The sequence below is a fragment of the Aotus nancymaae genome, unplaced genomic scaffold, assembly GCF_030222135.1.
Source record: "Aotus nancymaae isolate 86718 unplaced genomic scaffold, 86718_ANA_hifiasm-v0.15.2.pri h1tg000022l_1, whole genome shotgun sequence".
Classification (NCBI taxonomy): Eukaryota; Metazoa; Chordata; class Mammalia; order Primates; family Aotidae; genus Aotus; species Aotus nancymaae.
The window spans coordinates 39,252,995-39,272,201 of record NW_026988435.1 but is presented as its reverse complement, the minus strand read 5'-3'; the positions used below and the strand labels follow the sequence as shown (position 1 = coordinate 39,272,201).

The 19,207-nt window shown below is 48.1% G+C and overlaps 1 protein-coding gene across 3 annotated transcripts in view; it reads right to left on the bottom strand.

Annotated features, from left to right (window-relative positions):
* The window catches only part of DOP1B (DOP1 leucine zipper like protein B), a 121,737-nt gene extending 104,963 nt beyond the window's left edge, over window positions 1-16,774 (bottom strand). The window contains exons 1-2 of one of the 3 annotated variants that reach the window (XR_010343932.1): window positions 16,714-16,774; window positions 10,625-10,788 (exon numbers count right to left, since the gene is read on the bottom strand). Coding sequence is in view for 2 of the 3 variants with exons in the window: in XM_064380135.1 (XP_064236205.1) it covers window positions 10,625-10,762 (138 nt within the window). In the remaining variant the exon portion in view is untranslated. Of the gene's footprint in view, window positions 1-10,624; window positions 10,800-16,713 lie in introns of those variants that run through there. The other 2 variants (XM_064380135.1, XM_064380136.1) reach the window with 2 other exon arrangements.
* Window positions 16,775-19,207: the final 2,433 nt, after the last annotated feature.

Sequence of the window (19,207 nt, the reverse complement as noted above, 5' to 3'; positions counted from 1 at the left end):
ATATCCATGGACTCTTACGCAGCAGTTAAAAAGGAATGAACCTTTGATATACACAACAGCCTGAATGACTCTCAAAATAGCTTTGCTGAGTGAAAGAAGCCAGACCAGAAGAGGAGAGAGAGGGCACAGACTGTGGGATTCCATTTATATAATCTTTCAGAAAATACAAACAAATCTATGGTGACAGAGAGCAGTTGTCTGGGGACAAGAGAGGGAGGGAGAGGACACAAGGGCAGGAGGAAACTTCTGGGGGTGACAGATCCATGCTCACTGCCTTGATTGTGGTAATGGATTCACTGGGATAAAAGTTATGTCAAAACTCTGTAAATTATACACTTCTAAATGCTTGCAGTTTATTGTATGTAAATAAAGTTGGAAAAAATTTAAAAGGAAAAGACTATTTTAAATTGATAAGTCAATGGGAATGCCTGTATGTGACACAAATACGAGCCTGAATGTTGTTATTCCTGTTCACACATTTGTCTTTTCTGAAAAATACAAGCGTCACTTAGTTCCTTCTGTAATAGTTGGCCCAGGCTGCCATAACAAAATACCACAGAGTGGGCACTTAACAACAGAAATGTACATCTCCCAGTCCAGCAGGTTGGGAGGCCACAATCAAGGTGCCCACAGTTTCGGCTCTCTTCCTGGCTTGCAGGCAGCCATCCTCTCACTGTGGCCTCACATGGTGAGTTGTGGGAGGATGTCTGTCTCTTCCTCTTTTTTTTTTTTTAAGAGACTCCTGGGCTCAAGCAAACCTCCCACCTCAGCCTCCCAAGTAGCTGAGACTACAGGTGCGTGCCACCTGGTTAATTTTGGTATTTTTTTGTAGAGATGGAGTTACCTCATGTTGTCCAGACTGGTCTCAAACTCCTAGGCTCAAGTGATCCTCCCGCCTTAGCCTCCCAAAGTCCTGAGACTACAGTGTGAGCCACTGTGCCCGGCCTCTTCCTATTCTTATAAGGCCACAGTCCTATTAAATTAGGGTCTCATCCTCATGACCTCATTTAACCTAAATCATCTGCCAAAGATCCCACCTTGATATACAGCCACACTGGGGGTGAAGACTTCAGTATATGAGTTTGAGGGGAGGAGGAGAAACACCATTCAGTCCACAGCACCTTCCATACCAAGGCCTGACATGGGGTTTTAGGCTCATAACTTTCTTGGCAGAATTTACACAATGTAAGTGGGTCACAAACCGTTTTCCTTATCCATAAACTCAATTCTGTTAGATTACTGAATGTTTCAGTCTATTTTCTGTTCTTATAACAGAATACCTGAAACTGGATCATTTATAAAGAAAATAAATTACTTTTTACAGTTACAGAGGCTGAGCTCAAGGGGCTGCATCTGGCGACGGCCTTCTTGCTGGTAGAGACTCTCTGTAGAGTCCCAAAGTGGTGCAGGATACCACATGGCAGGAGGCAGGGCATGCTAATGCTAGCTCAGGCCTCTCTTCCTCTTGTTATTAAGCCACCAGTTCCCCACCCAGGATGACCCAACAATCCATTAATCCATAAATCAAGTAACCCATTTATGAGAGCCCTCAGGCCCCTCATGATCCAGTCACCTTCTAAAGGCCCCCCGCAAACCAGTATTCTCATATTGAGGGTTAAGTTTCAGCATGAACTTTGGGAGGGCCATTTAAATCACAGTCCTGGAGGAATACAGATGAGGCCCTACCAGTGAGACGCTGAGATGAAAACAGACACCCTGTAGGCTGAGAGGTGCAGCTCATACACTCTAAATCTGGACTACCTCCATCCCCACAGCAGACCTGAAAGGAAGAATGGCAAAAATATTCCTTCACTCAAACACAAAATAAATAGACTATTCTGGCTACAAATTATTGAAAAGCATGTCAGACTCTTTTCAGCAGACAGGAAGGCTCTTTTCAAAAGGACCATCTCAGCCTTAGCGCGTGAGTAGTCCTCACTGAGCCTGCTGTCAAGCCTGGGGTAGCGGTGCTCTTGCATATTCTCAGCTCCTTCAGATGACCTGGGGTAAGGGGCGAAGCTGTAACATCATCAGAGCCCCAACATGGCAACAACAGAACAACAGCAAAGGATTCAGCAGCCTTTGCCACATCTTAGAAACAAGAGTTAGGGCTGGACGCAGTGGCTCACGCCTGTAATCTCAGCACTTTGGGAGGCTGAGGCGGGTGGATAACCTGAGGTTGGGAATTCAAGACTAGTCTGGCCAATGGCGAAACCCCATCTCTAATTAAAACAAAAAAAAAATAGCCAGGTGTGGTGGCGCATGCCTGTGATCCCAGCTACTCAGGAGCCTGAGGTGGGAGAATCGCTTGAACCCAGGAGGTGGAGGTTGCAGTGAGCCAGGATTGGGCCACTGCATTCTAGCCTAGGAGACAGAGTGAGACTCTGTCTCAAAAAAGGGGAGGGGAGAGGAGGGGAGGGGAAGAGAAGGGAGAGGTGAGGAGGGGAAGAAAAGGGAGAGGTGAGGAGGGGAGGGGAGGGGAGGGGAGGGGAAGGGAGGGAAGAGGAGTTGGACCTGCATCTTCTAAATCCTGGTCTCAAGATCAGGACACTACCAGAAACAAATGGGAGCGGGGCTGGCCCCTCTACTGCAGGAACAGGATCTACTTTAACGTGATAAGAATCCCCACCATCAGCATCCTTTCCATTTGTTCTCTTCTCAGAAGGCAATGCAGGGTCTTACCATTCCACGATGACCCTGGCCCTGCACTTACCTGACCACCTCCACCTTCACGGTCACAGCCACAGAGGTCATTAGAACAAACGTTGCTGGGAAATGTAGGTGCCATGGTCTAACAGATGAGGCCCTACGAGTGAGATGCTGAGATGAAACCAGACACCATTCAGGCTGAGCGGCGCAGCGCTTACAGGAGGCGGCTGGCAGGGCTCTTGACCTTGTTCCAGGCCACTGAGCACCAGGGTCTTGCCAGCAGGGATGAGGAGTATGGAGTTAACTGTGGCAGCAGCACCAAGGCTCCAGTGGGGGAGGAAGGCTGAAAGGACCATCCCCAGCAGACATGTAGGACACTCCCACAATGCAGTGCCTCATGAATAAGCTAGTGCAGAGCTCTTGGCATGCGGTGGGGAGAGGGCACAAATCACCTGGAAGGCTTTCCTGACTCAGCAGTTCTGGGTGCATCACCGAGTCACCCCCCGCCACACACACACACACACACACACACACGCTCTTCACCAGCCTCCCGGGCCGTGAACAAGACTAAAGAAATCACACTTCCTCTGTTCCTCCACAAGGTGTGTGATACAAGACCATCTGGGCTTCCTTCAGAGATCAGCTTTGTAAACAGGTGACAGGTGGAGAGACAGCCTGCACCTCCTCATCACACTCTGTCACCGGCTGAACTGTATCCCTCTCAAACTCCTATGGCAAAGCCCTTCCTGACCTCCACCTGAGACTGGGACTGTACCTGGAGAGAGGTTTTTTTCCTTAGAAAATAAAGAAATGCCTATAGTCCCAGCTACTTGGGAGGCTGAGGCAGGAGGATGGCCTGAGCCCAGGAGGCAGAGGTTGCAGTGAACTGAGATCATGCCATTGCACTCTAGCCTCAAAAAAAAAGAGTCAAGATTCTGTTGGACTCACCAAGTATGATGTATGCATGTATGTATGTATGTATTTGTCAACCAGGCTGGAGTGCTGGAGTTCACTGGTGTAATTTTGGCTCACTGCAACCTCTGCTGCCCAGGTTCAAGCAATCCTCCTGCCTCAGTCTCCCAAGCACCTGGGATTACAGGCACCCGCCATCACACCTGGTTAATTTTGTATTTTTAGTAATTTTGTATTTTTAGGTTTTGCTATGTTGGCTAGGCTGGTCTCAAACTCCTGACCTCAAGTGATCTGCCCACCTCAGACTCCCAAAGTACTGGGATTACAGGCATGAGCCAGCATGCCTGGCCTCTCACCAGGCTTTTAGGTAAAGAGGTGTTGGAGCTGAACTGTAAAGGGCTAGGGTAGTTGACTAGGTCTCCAATCTCCAGCCCACGTTCTTCCCATCACACTGCAGCACTAATTCTGAAACACCACAATCACGAGGCTCTGCTTTCAACATGAGGTGCTCGTAGCTAAGTGATGAAGACTCTGGAAGCTGAGCTGTATGACACCACAGACCTCAGGCTGCCCTTGCTGTTCATGGCTGTTCTGTACAACCGTAGGGTGTCATCAGATAAAAGCAGCAAAAAAAGCTGGTTCATTTAGGACCATTATGACATTTTTTTTTTAAAAAAAAGCTTTAATAAGATTTTAAGATCTAGAGTTAATTTATTTCTATTAGCCTTCATTTCCAAAATGAAAGCTTGGTAGAGCACTTGGGTTCAGGGCTTAAAAGGTACTTGGTTAAAATTTTTTTCTTGGGTTGGGCAAGGTGGCTTATGCCTATGATCCCAGAACTTTGGGAGGCTGAGGTAGGTGGATCACTTGAGCTCAGGTTCAAGACCTGCCTGGGCAATATAGCACAATCCTGCTTCTACAAAAATTACAAAAATTAGCTGGGCCCAGTGGCACACACACGCCTGTAGTCTCAGCTACTCAGGAAGCTGAGGTAGGAGGATCACTTGAGCCCCGAAGGTTGAGACTGCAGTGAGCCATGATTGCGTTACTACACTCCAGCCTGGGCGACAGAGCCAGACCCTGTCTCAGAAAAACAAAAAAAAATTTATTTAATTGACAAGTAAAATTTTTACACATTTATCACATGCAATATATGAAACATGTACTAATTGAGAAATGTCTGAGTCAAACTAATTAACACATGCATTACCTCACATATTTATCATTTTTGTGGTTAGAACACTTAAAATCTATTCTCTTAGCAATTTTTTTTTTTTTGAGACAGACTTTCACTCTTGTTGCCCAAGCTGGAATGCGGTGGTGCGGTCTCAGCTCACTGCAACCTCCGCCTCCTGAGTTCAAGCGATTCTCCTACCTCAGCCTTCCGAGTAGCTGGGATTACAAGTACCCATCAGCACACCCAGCTAATTTTTGTATTTTTAGTAGAGACAGGATTTCATCATGTTGGCCAGGCTGGTCTCGAACTCCTGACCTCAGATGATCTGCCTGCCTCCGCCTCCCAAAGTGCTGGGATTATAGGTGTGAGCCACGGTGCCCAGGCTCTCTTAGCAATTTTCATATATAATAATTGTTATTAACTACAGATGCCATGTTGTACAACAGTATTAACTTTCTGTGCCTGGCTTACTTCACTTCACATACTATTCTCCAGGTTCATCCATGTTGTCACAAATGACAGAATTTCCTTCTTTAATAAAAGCTGAATAGCATTCCAGTGCATATATTTTGGTGATTAATATTTACTTAAAAATAATCAGGGAAAGATGATGGCTTGAAGTCTCAGCCAAACCATTAAGCAAAAGTTACCCTATTCGTGCACACCTAAAAACTATAAAAGATAAACTATTCTCTAACACAGAAAAATTCTAAAAATGATACTGAAACATTTAGCAAGTTTGAAAATGATACCATTAGAATCTGTCTACAGTTGGACACACCAAGACCCTCTGGGACCCAGTTTTCTTAGCTGTAAAAAGGGTTGAGCTGGATGAGTATTCTCCAAATCTAAGGTTTATGCATTTAGTCACCTACCTTAAAAAAAAGGATGTTGACCTTAAGCTTTTGTGTCCTATATTATTATTTAAACTGTATTATAAAGAATTTTACTAATTCAACTCTCAACTCTTTTTTTTTTTGAGACAGACTCTTGCTCTGTCTCCCAGGCTGGAGTGCAGTGGCACAATCTTGGCTCACTGCAACCTCTGCCTCCCAGGTTCAAAGGATTCTCTTGCCTCAGCCTCCTGAGTAGCTGGGACTAAAGGCACTTGCCACCATGACTGGTTAACTTTTGTATTTTTAATAGAGATGGGGTTTCACCATGTTGGCCAGGCTGGTCTCAAACTCCTGACCTCAGGTGATCCATCTGCCTCCACCTCCCAAAGTGCTGGGATTACAGGCGTGAGCCACTGCGCCTGGCCCAACTCTCAACTCTAACTCACTGAATTTCTGTGTGTAAGTCCACAAAATTTGACAATCACCAAAGCTTTAAACAAATTCCTTTTTTTTGAGCCAGGGGCTCAGTCTGTCACCCAGGCTGGAGTACAGTGGCATGATAGCTCCAGGCTGAGGCTCTAGGGATCCTCCTACCTCAGCCTTCTGAGTAGCTGGACTATAAGTGTGCACCACCATGCCCAGATAATTTTTATATTTTTGGAGAGATGAGGTTTCACCCTGTTGCCCAGGTTGGTCTGAAATTCCTGGGCTCAAGTGATCCTTCTGCCCTCAGCCTCCCAAAGTGCTGGGATTACAGGCATGTGCCACTGCATGCAGTGAAGAAAATTCTTTATTCATTATCAACTCCTATCAGGGACTCTTGAATGTAGAAGTTGCAAGTTTCACAGAAGCAAGTATTCCTGCTGCTGATCAAGATGTGCTCCCTCCAGCACCATCCAAACCCTCCACATCCAGTAATAGCAGGAACTGATTTCAGGGCTAAAGGTGTGCATATCCATGCTGGCTCTTGAGCTTGGTGACAGCCCAGGGGATTCTTGCAATGGGTAAGGCAGAAGTTCCCTTGCTCACAGCCTCCCTGGGAGGAAGCTCAATGGCTCCCCTCCCTGCCAGAGCAAAATCCCATTGGTGGCCTGACTCTGCTGCATCTCTGGTCACTCTGTCCTCTGGCTACTCCTGGCCCCTTCCCATGCCTTGGACACAGGCCCATGCCCCAGATGGCCCTTCCCACCAGCTTGCTTGCTTCACCCCGGCCTCTGCTTTAATGTCACGCTGTCAGAGCCCTCTCTGTCTAAAATAGCACTCCCTCCACCTTCCTCCATACCCGACTTTCCCAGTGTATTTTTCTTCTTAGCATTCAGCATCTGACATCACACAGTCATCTGTTGTCGTTCTCTCGCCAAGAAAGCGTAACTTCTTTCCATGAGAGCAGGGGCTTAGTGTTCAATGCCTTATACCCAGCACTGAGGTGTTCTTTTGTTTTTTGTTTTGAGACGGAGTTTCACTCATGTTGCCCAGGCTGGAGTGCAATGGCATAATCTCAGCTCACTGCAACCTCCACTTTCCGGGTTCAAGCAATTCTCCTGCCTCAGCCTTCCAAGTAGCTGGGATTACAGGCATCTGCCACCATGCTGGGCTAATTTTTGTATTTTTGTAGAGACGGGTTTCATCACGTTGGTCAGGCTGGTCTCAAACTCCTGACCTCAGGTGATCCACCTGCCTCAGCCTCCCAAAGTGCTGGGATTACAGGCATGAGGGACGGTGCCCGGCAATACTGAAGTGTTAATAGCTCATGTCCTCCTCCTGCCACTGTAGTAGTGTTCTAGGGCTGCTATAACGAAGTGCCACACACCAGATGGCTTAAACGACAGAAATGTATTCTCAGCTGGACACGGTGGCTCACGCCTGTAATCTCAGCACTTTGGGAGGCCGAGGTGGGCATATCACCTGAAGTCAGGAGTTCGAGATCAGCCTGGCCAACATGGTGAAACCCTATCTCCACTAAAAATACAAAAAACTAGCCACTGCTAATAAGTATGCGTTTCCTTTTGGAGTGATGAAAATGTGTGGAACTAGAGCGTAGGAATGGTTGTACAACGTAGTAAATGCACTAAAGGCCACTTAAGTGTGCACTTAAATGGGTAAATGGTTAATTTTGTGTTATGTGAATTTTATCTCAATAAAGAAAAAAGGGCCAGGCATGGTGGCTCACGCCTGTAATCCCAGCACTTTGGGAGGGCCAAGGTGGGTAGATCACGAGGTCAGGAGTTCAAGACTAGACTGGCCAACATGGTGAAACCCCATTTCTACTAAAAAATACAAAAATTAGCTGGGCATGGTGGCTTGTGCCTGTAATCCCAGCTATGTGAGAGGCTCAGGTGGGAGAATTGCTTGAACCAGGACCAGGGAGGCGGAGGTTGCAGTGAGCTGAGATCACGCCACTGCACTCCAGCCTGGGCTACAGAGTGAGACTCCATCTCAAAAAAAAAAAAGAAAAGAAAAGAAAAGAAAAAAGAAAAGCATGGTGGCTCATGCCAGTAATCCCAGCACTTTGGGAGTCCAAAGCGGATGGATCACAAGGTCAAGAGATTGAGACCGTCCTGGTCAAACATGGTGAAACCCTGTCTCTACTAAAAATACAAAAATTAGCTGGGCATGGTGGCGCACACCTGTAGTCCCAGCTACATAAGAAGCTGAGGCAGGAGAATCGCTTGAACCCAGGAGATGGAGGTTGCAGTGAGCTTAGATCGCACCACTGCACTCCAGCCTGGCAATATATAGAGAATCCGTCTCAAAAAAATAACAAACACTGTCCCCTCCCCAACAATAAGCATGCTGTTCGGCTGGGCATGGTGGCTCATGTCAGTAATCCCTGCACTCTGGGAGGCTGAGGTGGCCAGATCACTTGAGGTCAGGAGTTCGAGACCAGCCTGACCAACATGGTGAAACCCCATCTCTACTACAAATAAAAAAAATTAGTCAGGCATGGTGGTGGGCACCTGTAAGCCCAGCTCCTTGGGAGGCTAAGGCAGGAGAGTCACTTGAACCTGGGAGGCGGAGGTTGCCATGAGCCGATATCCACCACCACACTCCAGCCTGTGTGACAGAGCAAGGCTCTGTCTCAAAAAAAGAAAAAAAAAAAAAAGTAGGCTGTTTTTAGACTCCAGGAGAGCTGAGTACTGAAACATCAAAACATCCAGAAAAATGTGGACTCAACACCATTCTACTGCTTCTCCCTTTCCCCTAAAAGAGCAATCTACCTTCATGCAAGTCTGCGAATGCTATCTTCACTCACCTAGAGAATTCCTGAGATAGAGCTGTACAATCAAAGAATGTGCAAGCTCTTATTTCCTGTTTCAAAGACCTTAGAAACATTTAGCCACTCCAGCCAGCACCGACCCGTGACATTTACATGTTGTAAATATGCCTTGCAAAAGACCAGCAGCTTACCAGCCACGAGCTGTAAGAACTGCCTATCTCCATCTGTCAGGGCTGTGGAGTCAGGCTGCTGAAATTCTTCACTCACCCAAAATTCCCTGTGTGTTTGGTCTGGGGAGCTGAGATCTGCAGAGTAGAGCTGGACATCTCCTAACTCCCACCTAGCACTTGGGTTCCAAACTCAGGTCCTGTCTGAACAGCAACAGAACTAGGGACAGTTCTCAAAGCCCAGATATCATCTACCTACACATTGCAGTGGTCATCTGAGTGCTTAAGGGTCCCTGTGTCACTTTCTTTCTGGGCAGGATGGAAAAATACAATGCTCCCATCTATAGGTCACTGATATAGAGGTGTGGTCCCCAACCTTTTTGGCACCAGGGACCATTTTCATGGAAGACAATTTCTCCATGGAGGGGTTGGCGGAGGGGCGGGAGGGTGGATGGCTGATTTCAGGCCATCCTTACTGTTCCACCTCAGATCATAAGGCATTAGTAAGATTCTCATAAAGAGTAGCAGGGCGCAGTGGCTCATGCCTGTAATCCCAGCACTTTGAGAGGCCAAGGTGGGAGGATCACTTGAGGTCACAAGTTTGAGACCAGCCTGGCCAACATGGCGAAACCCCATCTCTATGGAAAATACAAAAATTAGCCAAGTGTGGTGGTGTGTGCCTATAATCCCAGCTACTTGGGTGGCTGAGGCAGGAGAATCGCTTGAACCTGGGAGGCAGAGGTTGCAGCGAGCTGAGATTGTGCCACTGCACTCCAGCCTGGGTAACAGAGTGAGACTGTCTCAAAGAAAAAAAAAAAAGATTCTCATAAAGAGCATGCAACCTAGATTCCTCACACGTGCAGTTCACAATAGGGTTCATGCTTCTATGAGAATCCAATGCCACCACTAATCTGGCAGGAGGCAGAGCCCAAGCAATAATGCTCAGGCGCACTGCTCACCTCCTGCTGTGCGTCCCTGTTCGTAACAGGTCACGAACTGGTACTGGTCAGCGGCCTGGGGGTTGGAGACCCGTGATGTAGAGTACAAGGTCTAGCCCACATTTGATCAGTTGTGGTTTTACTAGATCTGACCCCATACACAAAGACACATATATACATACACACACACAGATATGCTCACACATACAAAGTTTTGGGCAGATTTCAATATTTATTTCAACTTTGATGCTTCTAGGAGTTACCAGACAGCAGTAAAAGGCTCAAAAAAGTAGATCAAAGAAGAAAAATAAATAAAAATCCTAAGGAATATACAAAGAACAGTCTTTGAATACCTAATTTGACAAATTTAAATTTTATCTTGTCTAGACATAAATATTGTAAGAAAAAGGCTGTTCGACTATATAAATATCACTATCTATAATTTTATGCTCAGAAAAAGCTGGAAGGAAGTATGTACATTGATAGGTCAACACTGGGTAACACTGAGGACAGAATTATGAGTGGTTTTTTCCTTTTCTGTATTTTCGAATTGTTGTAATCATCATTGTATATACAATGGTATTTCCTTGAAATAAAGATTATACTGTATAATATGTAATATAAAGGTTATAAAATACAAATAATATCACCATGTAATTTCTTGTAATAATAAAAAGACAATTACGTCCCCACCTCCACTCAGTCCAAATAGGATACACCCTACATACCTTGTTGAGTTTGCCAAGTGAAGATATGAGATCCGCCCATTCACTCGAGGACTCAAAATTTCTCAAAGCCTTTTCAATCACTGAAGAGTAGCTTCTGTATCTGTAATCATTTAAGAGCTCCTGCTCTTCTGGATCCATCTTACATTCTCACAGCAGAAAAGTATCTAAAAGCAAATAAAAAAATAACCAAATGAGAGGGCCATTTGGGGACACAAATCATTCCCAACTCAGAGCTATGGAAGACACGTGTGCACAAACACTACTGTGCACAAACTCACTGGGCAATCCAGTTCAAATATTTAGCAAGGCTTCTGGGTCAGGCGCCGTGGGAGATGAAAGATAAACAGTTCCCGCCCTCGTGGATTCTGGGGGAGACCAGTATACAGAAGCAGAAAGCACAAGAGTGCTAGGGTTCCAAGTAATTGACAAAACGAATTCCAGGATCAAAGCTTCAAAGCTGCTAGACTACATATTGCTGCCAGCTGGTAATTCTGAATGAGCATGGCCCTTCCCATCACAGGGCATTTTAAAATTTTTTAATTTTTTGGGAGGTAGGGTCTCACTCTGCCACCGAGGCTGGAGTGCAGTGGCACGATCATGGCTCACTGCAGCCTCAACCTCTTAAGCTCAAGTGATCCTTCCTTCCACCTCAGCCTCCCAAGTAGCTGGGACTATTGGAATGCATCACCATGCCTGGCTGTTTTATTTAAAGTGTGGCAGACATCTACCCAACATGCTTTGTTCTCCTTTTCTGTACTAAGAGAGCACTGGTTTTGTTCGGGGTAACACTAAAATTCCCAGACTCCCCTGCATCTCGGTGGCCATGTGAGAACTCTTGACAATGAGATGCCAGGAGAAGCTGTGAGTCAAAAAGGCTGTTGGCAAGGAGGTAGACTTCCCAGCATAAGCCTTTTGCCCCCTACTCTTCTTCTTTCTGCCTGGAACAAAGGCATGATGTTGGAGTGAAGTCACATCTTGCAACTGTCATGCAACATGCACAAAAGCCACAAAGTAAGGATGACTGAGTGGAACGACAGAGCCCCCTGCGACCCCAGATGGCGTGATGAAGGCTCTACACACCAACCCTGGATGCTGTAACATCTGGCATATGTTTTCTGCACATAACAGCTAATTTGTTTAAGCTGCCGTTCAATCAGGTTTTCTGTTACAGCCAACCACAATCCTAATTGATATGAGGACAAACAGTATTTCACCAGTACTGCTCAGTCTGAAAGGAAAGACAAATATGGAGCAATGCCATATAATTAAACATGCATGAACGCAGTTAGCTGGGCACTGTGCTGAACAAGTTGGATGTAGTCAATCAATAAAAAGGCAAATATGGTAGATAGAAGAAACTGAACTGAAGACATGTTCTGTAGGCTTAAGTCTTTCATTTACAGGACAGGACAGTTATAAAAATTTCATGAAATCTTGTACATCAATTTCTGACCACTCCAGGCCCAATGCAGTCTTTCACCAGGCCACCACTACTTTCAAGTCACCAACGGCAGGGGTCCTTTCTGTTTCCTCACTTTACCTCTCAGTAGTACCCTGCGGCAGACCACTTGCTTCTCTAAGCAGCCTAGTAGCCTGTGCTTGGTCCACACACTCCTCTGGCCCCTCTAGTCACAGAACTTCTCTTCTCCTCCTCTGCCAACTGCCAAATGCATTCCCTGGCAGCTGGGCATGGTGGCTCATGCCTCTAATCCTAGCACTTTGGGAGGCCAAGGCAAGTGGATCACTTGAGGTCAGGAGTTTCAGACCAGCCTAGCCAATATGGTGAAACCCCATCTCTGCCAAAAAATAAAAAAAATTAGCTGGGCATGGTGGCGCGCACCTGTAATCCCAGCTACTTGGGAGGTTGAGGCATGAGCATTGCTTGAACCTGGGAGGTGGAGGTTGCAGTGAGCCGAGATTGCGCCACTGTACCCCAGCCTGAGTGACAGAGCAAGACTCTGTCTCAAAATAAATAAATAAATAAATAAATAAAGTGAAGACTTTGAGAGGTGATTATATCATAGGATTAGTCTTTTTGAGTAAGGGAAATGTGCTAAAATTGAACTATGGTGATGCTTGCACAACTCTGTAAATTTATGAAAAGTCACTGAAATTAGCTGGGCACAGTGGCTCATTCCTGTAATCCCAGCTATTCCAGTGGTTGAGGTGGGAGGATTGCTTCAGCCCTGGAGCTTGTGACCAGCCTGGGTAACGTACTAAGATCCTGTCTCAAAAACAACAATGCTGAATTATATAGTTGAATGAATTTTATGAGCTTGAAAGTATAGCTCAATAAAGTTGTTTAAAAAATAAAACTAGGCCAGGTGTGGTGGCTCATGCCTGTAATCCCAGCACTTTGGGAGGCTGAGGTGGGTGGATCATGAGGTCAGGAGTTCGAGATCAGCCTGGCCAACATGGTGAAACCCCATCTCTACTAAAAATACAAAAATTAGATGGGCATGGTGGTTGGTGCCTGTAATTCCAGCTACTCAGGAAGCTGAGGCAGGAGAATCACTTGAACCCGGGAGGTGGAGGTTGCAGTGAGCTGAGATCATGCCATTGCACTCCAGCCTAGGCAACATAGTGAGACTTTGTCCCAAAAAATAATAAAAAACAAACAAACAAAAAACTAAACTCTTAATTCCATCTGCTCAGCATGCTCCTTCTCCAGTCTCTCCCTTCTCAGAAGTAGCCCCTGCATCTGCGGAATCATTCTAGACTCTTCCTTCTCTTCACCTGCCACGCTCAACCCCAGTCCCATTGCCTTTTCTTCCTAAACACCTGTTGACTCAATTGCTCTCCGTCTCCACTGCACCGCTGTGCAGGCTGCCTGTTCCCTTCAAGTCTGCAGAAGCTTTCCAATGATTCTCCCACACTTGCCCCTTTCCAGAGCCTTTACACACAGTGCTCCAAGTTAAAACATAATGCATACAACTGCCATGTTTAAAATTGTTTCCATAAAGCTTAAAATAAGGCCAGGCGCAGTGGCTCACGCCTGTAATCCCAGCACTTTGGGAGGCCGAGGCGGGCAGATCACCTGAGTTCAGGAGTTTGTGATCAGCCTGGCCAACATGGTGAAACCCTGTCTCGGCTAAAAGTACAAAAATTAGCTAGGAGTGGTAGCGCATGCCTGTGATCCCAGCCACTTGGGAGGCTGAGGCACGAGAATCCCTTGAATCTGGGAGGTGGAAGATGCAGTGAGCTGAGATCATGCCACTGCACTCCACCCTGGGCAACAAGGCAAGACTCTGTCTTGGAAAAAAAAAAAAAGCTTCAAATAAAACCAAACAAACCCTTTTCCAGCTTACAAGATTCTACCCACTTCTCACTGCACCCTACAAGTCCCAGGCCAGACCCATCCTGCCACAGAGCCTCTGCATATGCGTGCCCCTCTGCAAAAATATACTGCACCTTGCACACCCACCCACATAATAAGACTGCCTACTCATTCCTGGGAAGGCCTTTCCCTTTTTCTGAAATAAGTGCCTTCACACGTTTTGAAAATATTAAGGAAAAGATGGTAAGAAATTGGTATATCCAAACAGTCCATACTTTTTTTTTCCCAAAAAATTCACAGTTCTGAAATCCAGCATCTCTAAACCACCACGATACTCCATTACTCCAGTAGTGCAGTCTGTTCACTCTACTAAGTGTCTAAACACGGGGGAAAGAAACATAAATGAGACAAGATCCCTACGCGCATGGTTCATAGCCTGATAAAAGTGGAAATACCTAAACACATCCCTTCAGTTTAATGTGGCATACATGAGTGGCAGAGGGTGGACAAAGTGACAGAGTCTGATGGTAGCAAGAGAAAACTCAGCCACTGGCAGAGGAGTCCTCAAAGTCCAGAGGTGTGGTCGGCTAGAGTTATGGGAGGAGAACGGTCATAAGGTGTGTATTGATGATAAGGTGTGTATTTAGGAGGTGGGGTAGCAAGGGACACCACTGCTCATGGCAAGGAGGGCATCAGCCAGGTAAGAGCAGGTAACCGGAGCAGTTCAATGTTATGGTTGGCCATATGAAGACAGTGTTATCTGGTATAACTGCCAGCACAGGTGAGAAGTCTGGAAACAGTCATTCATGCAAGCTCCTTTATTTCAAAATATAGGGCATGTGGTATGTTACCAAGCAAGTCTTCTGGTGAGCTTGGTAAATTCACCATTTATGCATGTATTTCTTTTTCTTTCTTATTTTTATTTATTTATTTGTTTTGAGATGGAGTCTTGCTCTTGTTGCCCAGGCTGGAGTGCAATGGCATGATTTTGGCTCACTGCAACCTATGCCTCCCGGGTTCAAGCGATTCTCCTGCCTTAGTCTCCCAAGTAGCTGGGATTACAGGTGCCTACCACACACCTGGCTATTTTTTTTTTTTTTTTTTTTTTTTTTTTTGTATTTTTGGTAGAGAAGGGGTTTCACCACATTGGCCAGGCTGGTCTCGAACTCCTGACCTCAGGTGATCCGCCGACCTCAGCCTCCCAAAGTGCTGGGATTACAGGCTTTAGTAAATGCGCCTGACCTTACGCATGCATTTTTTTTCATGCAACACAAGAGTCCTGTGAGATGGGTATTAGCCCCAAGATGAGGATACTGGAAGTCAGGTCATTCGGAAAATTGCTCAGGTCACACACCCAGCAGCTAGCAGAATCAGATTCGAGCTCAGGTCAGTGAGACAGTACAGGGTCTCCATTACATTCTAGTGAGAAAATTATTGGTTCAGTCCTTAAATAGCTCTTTTGCCACTGATCTTGCAATCTATCCTGAACATCTTTCTTGTGAGAGATTGAAGAGTTTGGTAAAACCGACGGAGTTATATAGCCTATAAATAACTAGACGCACAAAGAAGTAATCACATAAGAAATGTATCTGAGCAGAGACACACACCTTACAATCGCAACTGTCAGCAAGAAATCTCTTACTTTACCCATTTTTAACTTCATACGAAACCACATTCAGGGTTGAGAGCTGCGGCTAATGCCTGTAGTCCCAGCACTTTAAGAGGTTGAGGTGGAAGGATTGCTTGAGCCCAGGAGTTGAGACCAGACTGGGCAACATAGTGAGACCTCCGTCTCTACAAAATAATAATAATAATAATAAAAAGAAACAAACAATTTCGAGTGCAAAACCAACAGCCAGATCCCAAAAAAGTTCACTGTAAATATGTTTACATGAAGGAATATTTGAGTTCGATGAAAATGAGGACACAGTGACCCTACACAAAAGCAAAAACATTTAGCAACAAATAATAGATATGTACCATTAGTAATAAAATTGATAACGACCCTTAGTTTACAGCACAGAAACACTCATCACCAACAGGCTTAATCAACTCTGGGACACACTGATTTGAATTTGGTCTTTCACAGTGGTAATTAAATTGTACTGGAAAAAATTTAAGCCACCTAATGGTAGTAGGCCTGGGGGGCGGAGGGGACAGTATTCCATCACTCAAACCAAAAAACCTAGCAACATCTTCCCAAATGCAGGGCTGCGGTCGCGAGTGTAAGGCAACACCTGCGGGTAACAGTCCCCGCCAGCAGCCGGGAACCCTGCACAGCGCAGGGGCCAGGGCGGCGGAGCGCCCGGATCCCTTCTCCTGCGGACGGGCTGGAAGACTAGGGTCTTCCCCGACCAGGAAAGCCCTCAGTCAGGTCCGCGTCCCCGGCCTCCTCCCCAGCCAGGACCGCACAAGCAAACAAAGGCTGCGCGTCTCGCTGTGGGCCCGCCCCAGGAGGCCGCGGGGGCCGCGACCCACCTGACCTGCACCTGCCGCCCCGCTCGGCGAGGGCGTGGCTGGCCGCACATCCTCAGGGTGAGGATCGGATAAGTCGAGGGTACCCCACCCAGCCTCCCCGCTGCCCTCCGGGTCTCCAGCCCCGAGCTCCCCGCCCCCGCACTGCAGCAGCGCGCGCCGCGGGCCCGGGCCGCGCGCCGGGAAGCCACCTGCACCGCGGGCCGCCCTACGGCGCCGCCCGAGCCCTCTGGACCCCGGGAAAGGCTCGCGGGCTGCGGGGAGGCTACGCCCGGCTCCTCCGGCTTCGCCCAGCGGCTGAGGGGTGGACGCCGGGCAGGGCGCGGGCACGACTTACCCGCAGAAGCGGCCCTGTTGGCGGGCGCGCCCACGTGCGGCGCGGAGGAGCCCGCCCGGCTGCGGAAGAGACTGGGCAGGGGCTGCGGCGCGGCCAGGAGCCAGAACCGCCGAGGAAGCGCCGCGCCCGAGAACCAGCGGCGGCGGCTCTTCCCCACCGCGGCGTCGGGGCGGAGCTTGGAGGCGGGGCCTCTACGCTCGGGGAGTGACTTGAAGGCGGGGCAGGACGCCTGGAGGCGGGCCCAGAGGGCTGGACCTGCAGGTGGGCCATAGGCGCGCGGGGGCGGGGTTTCCGCGGGCGGGGCGGAACTGGAAAACGGGGCCTGACGCTTGGAGGCAGGGTCAAGGGCGGGGCCTGGGGGGGGTGGGACATAGGTACAGGGGCGGGGCCTTGGCGGGCCGGACAGGGTTGGAAGGCGGGGCCTGACGCATGGAGGCGGGATCAAGGGCGGGGCCTGGAGTGGGCCATCGGTGCGGGGGCGGGGCCTCGGCGGGCGGGGCGGGGCTGAAAGGCGAGGCCTGATGCATGGAGGCGGGTTCAAGGGCGGGGCCTGAAGGTGGACGATAGGCTTGGGGCAGGGCCTCGGGCGGGGCTTGGGCTTAGGAGCAGGGCTTAGGGAGGGACTCGGCGAGCCGGGGCGGTTCAGTCGCCGCAGCCGCGGAGTGAGGGAGCCGGAGTCTTCTTTAGCTTCCCGCCGTAGGCGTTGCTTTGCAGCCGGGCTGCTCCCGGGAAGCCCTTGTACAGGTGGGCGGGGCGGCGTCCGCGTCTCACCTGGGGACCCCTGACACGACCTAATGGGAGGAGACATTGGTCAGTGCCCGTCCAAGGTCGTCCGTGCGTGCATCGGCCCTCGGAGGTGCTTTGGAGTCACTCACACAAACGGAGAAGCAGGGGCCCCTCGAAGGGTGCGCGGCACCTGGTTCACCCCAACTTTTCCCTCTCGACTACGCCCAAGTCCTCCACACAAGCTCGGGGCTCAGGGGGCGCGGCGGGCTTGGGACCCCCGCTAAGTTGCCTCAGCCCGCGCGGGCCTGAGGTTTCCAACCCTGGGCGACCAGGGAGACGGGATCATTTCTACCTGGACAGAGCTCGTCACGTGGGCTCTGGCTCAGGAAGGAGAGCTTGACGCCAACCTTAGAAAGCATTCCTATCTCCAGACAAACCCCAGCCCCTGCCTGCTATCCTTTCGAGCGCTGGGACCTGGAAGGTCCAGTCCGACCGCTTCAGAGTAGGACGCACCTGGAGGGTGCGCGGTAGGCCGCGCTCACCTAAGCACAGGCCCTGACCCACCCAGCTGCGGATCCCAATCCGGACTGGGCCACCTGTGGATGAAGGCTGTCATTTCTGCAGAGGCCTCGCTCCTTTTAACCCCCAAGCATCCTTTAGAAATGTTCAGACCAGGGAGACAGAGTGAGACTCCATCTAAAAAAAAAAAAAAAAAAAAAAAATTGAGTATTCTGACAAGAAATCTGTTTTCTTGGATCAAGTTGTCTTGTCATACTTAAAAGTCTGCTTAGCTGCGTTCATCAGTTTAAGACATGCAGAAAGAGCCAGGTCCTTGGATATTAATACTCAAACCAAGTAAGGTGTTTCAAATTTAATTTAAACCCGAACGTTAATCCTTACCCCTCTTGACAATAAAGAAGGCATTATAAATCAGAACCCACTACATTATCTGGCTCAGGCTGTGGCACCCAGACTGACCTCAAGTGATCCACCCACCTTGGCCTCCCAAAGTGCTAGGATTACAGGCGTGAGCCACCGTGCCCGGCCTAAGCCAGTGCCTTTTATAAACTAAGTTCTACTCCACCCATCTTGATAGTAACCACTGGTTCTCTGTTGGCTTCTGCCTCCTTCCCTAAAATATCCATTCCCTTTGCTCCCGAGAAGTCCTGTGCAGTTCTGTATTTGATACTTCGTCCACTTTGCAATTGACCTTTGTTATTGACACCTGTTGCATCTCCACACTGCATCCTTGTTCAGATTCTTGGTCTGTCACAATCCTTGTTGCAGTTCAGTAGGTGAAGGAAAAAAAGGGTGGAGTCTAAAGCTGATATTGTATGTGGGTGTACCACACATGAAACAGTCTAGAAAAATGTATCACAGAAAAGCTGATGTGGAAGGAACCACTGGCTCCTTCTGGTGCCTAAAAAACACATTGTATTAGCCAGGCGTGATGGCATGCACCTGTACTCCCAGCTACTTGAGAGGCTGAGGCAGGAGGATCACTTGAACCCGGGAGGTGAAGGTTGCAGTGAGTTGAAATCGTGTCACTACACTCCAGCCTGGGCAGCAGAGTAAGACTCTGTCTCAGAAAAAAAACCAAAACCAAAACAAACCAAAAACACATTGCGTGAGATAACCCATTTAAAATATGCTGCATTTAAACCATATTTCATTTCTCTATGGAAAAGTTCATATAGGGGCTAACTTGGGGATTTGTTAATAATAACCATATGGCTTACACTTTAAGTGTAATCTAATTTATGCTTAA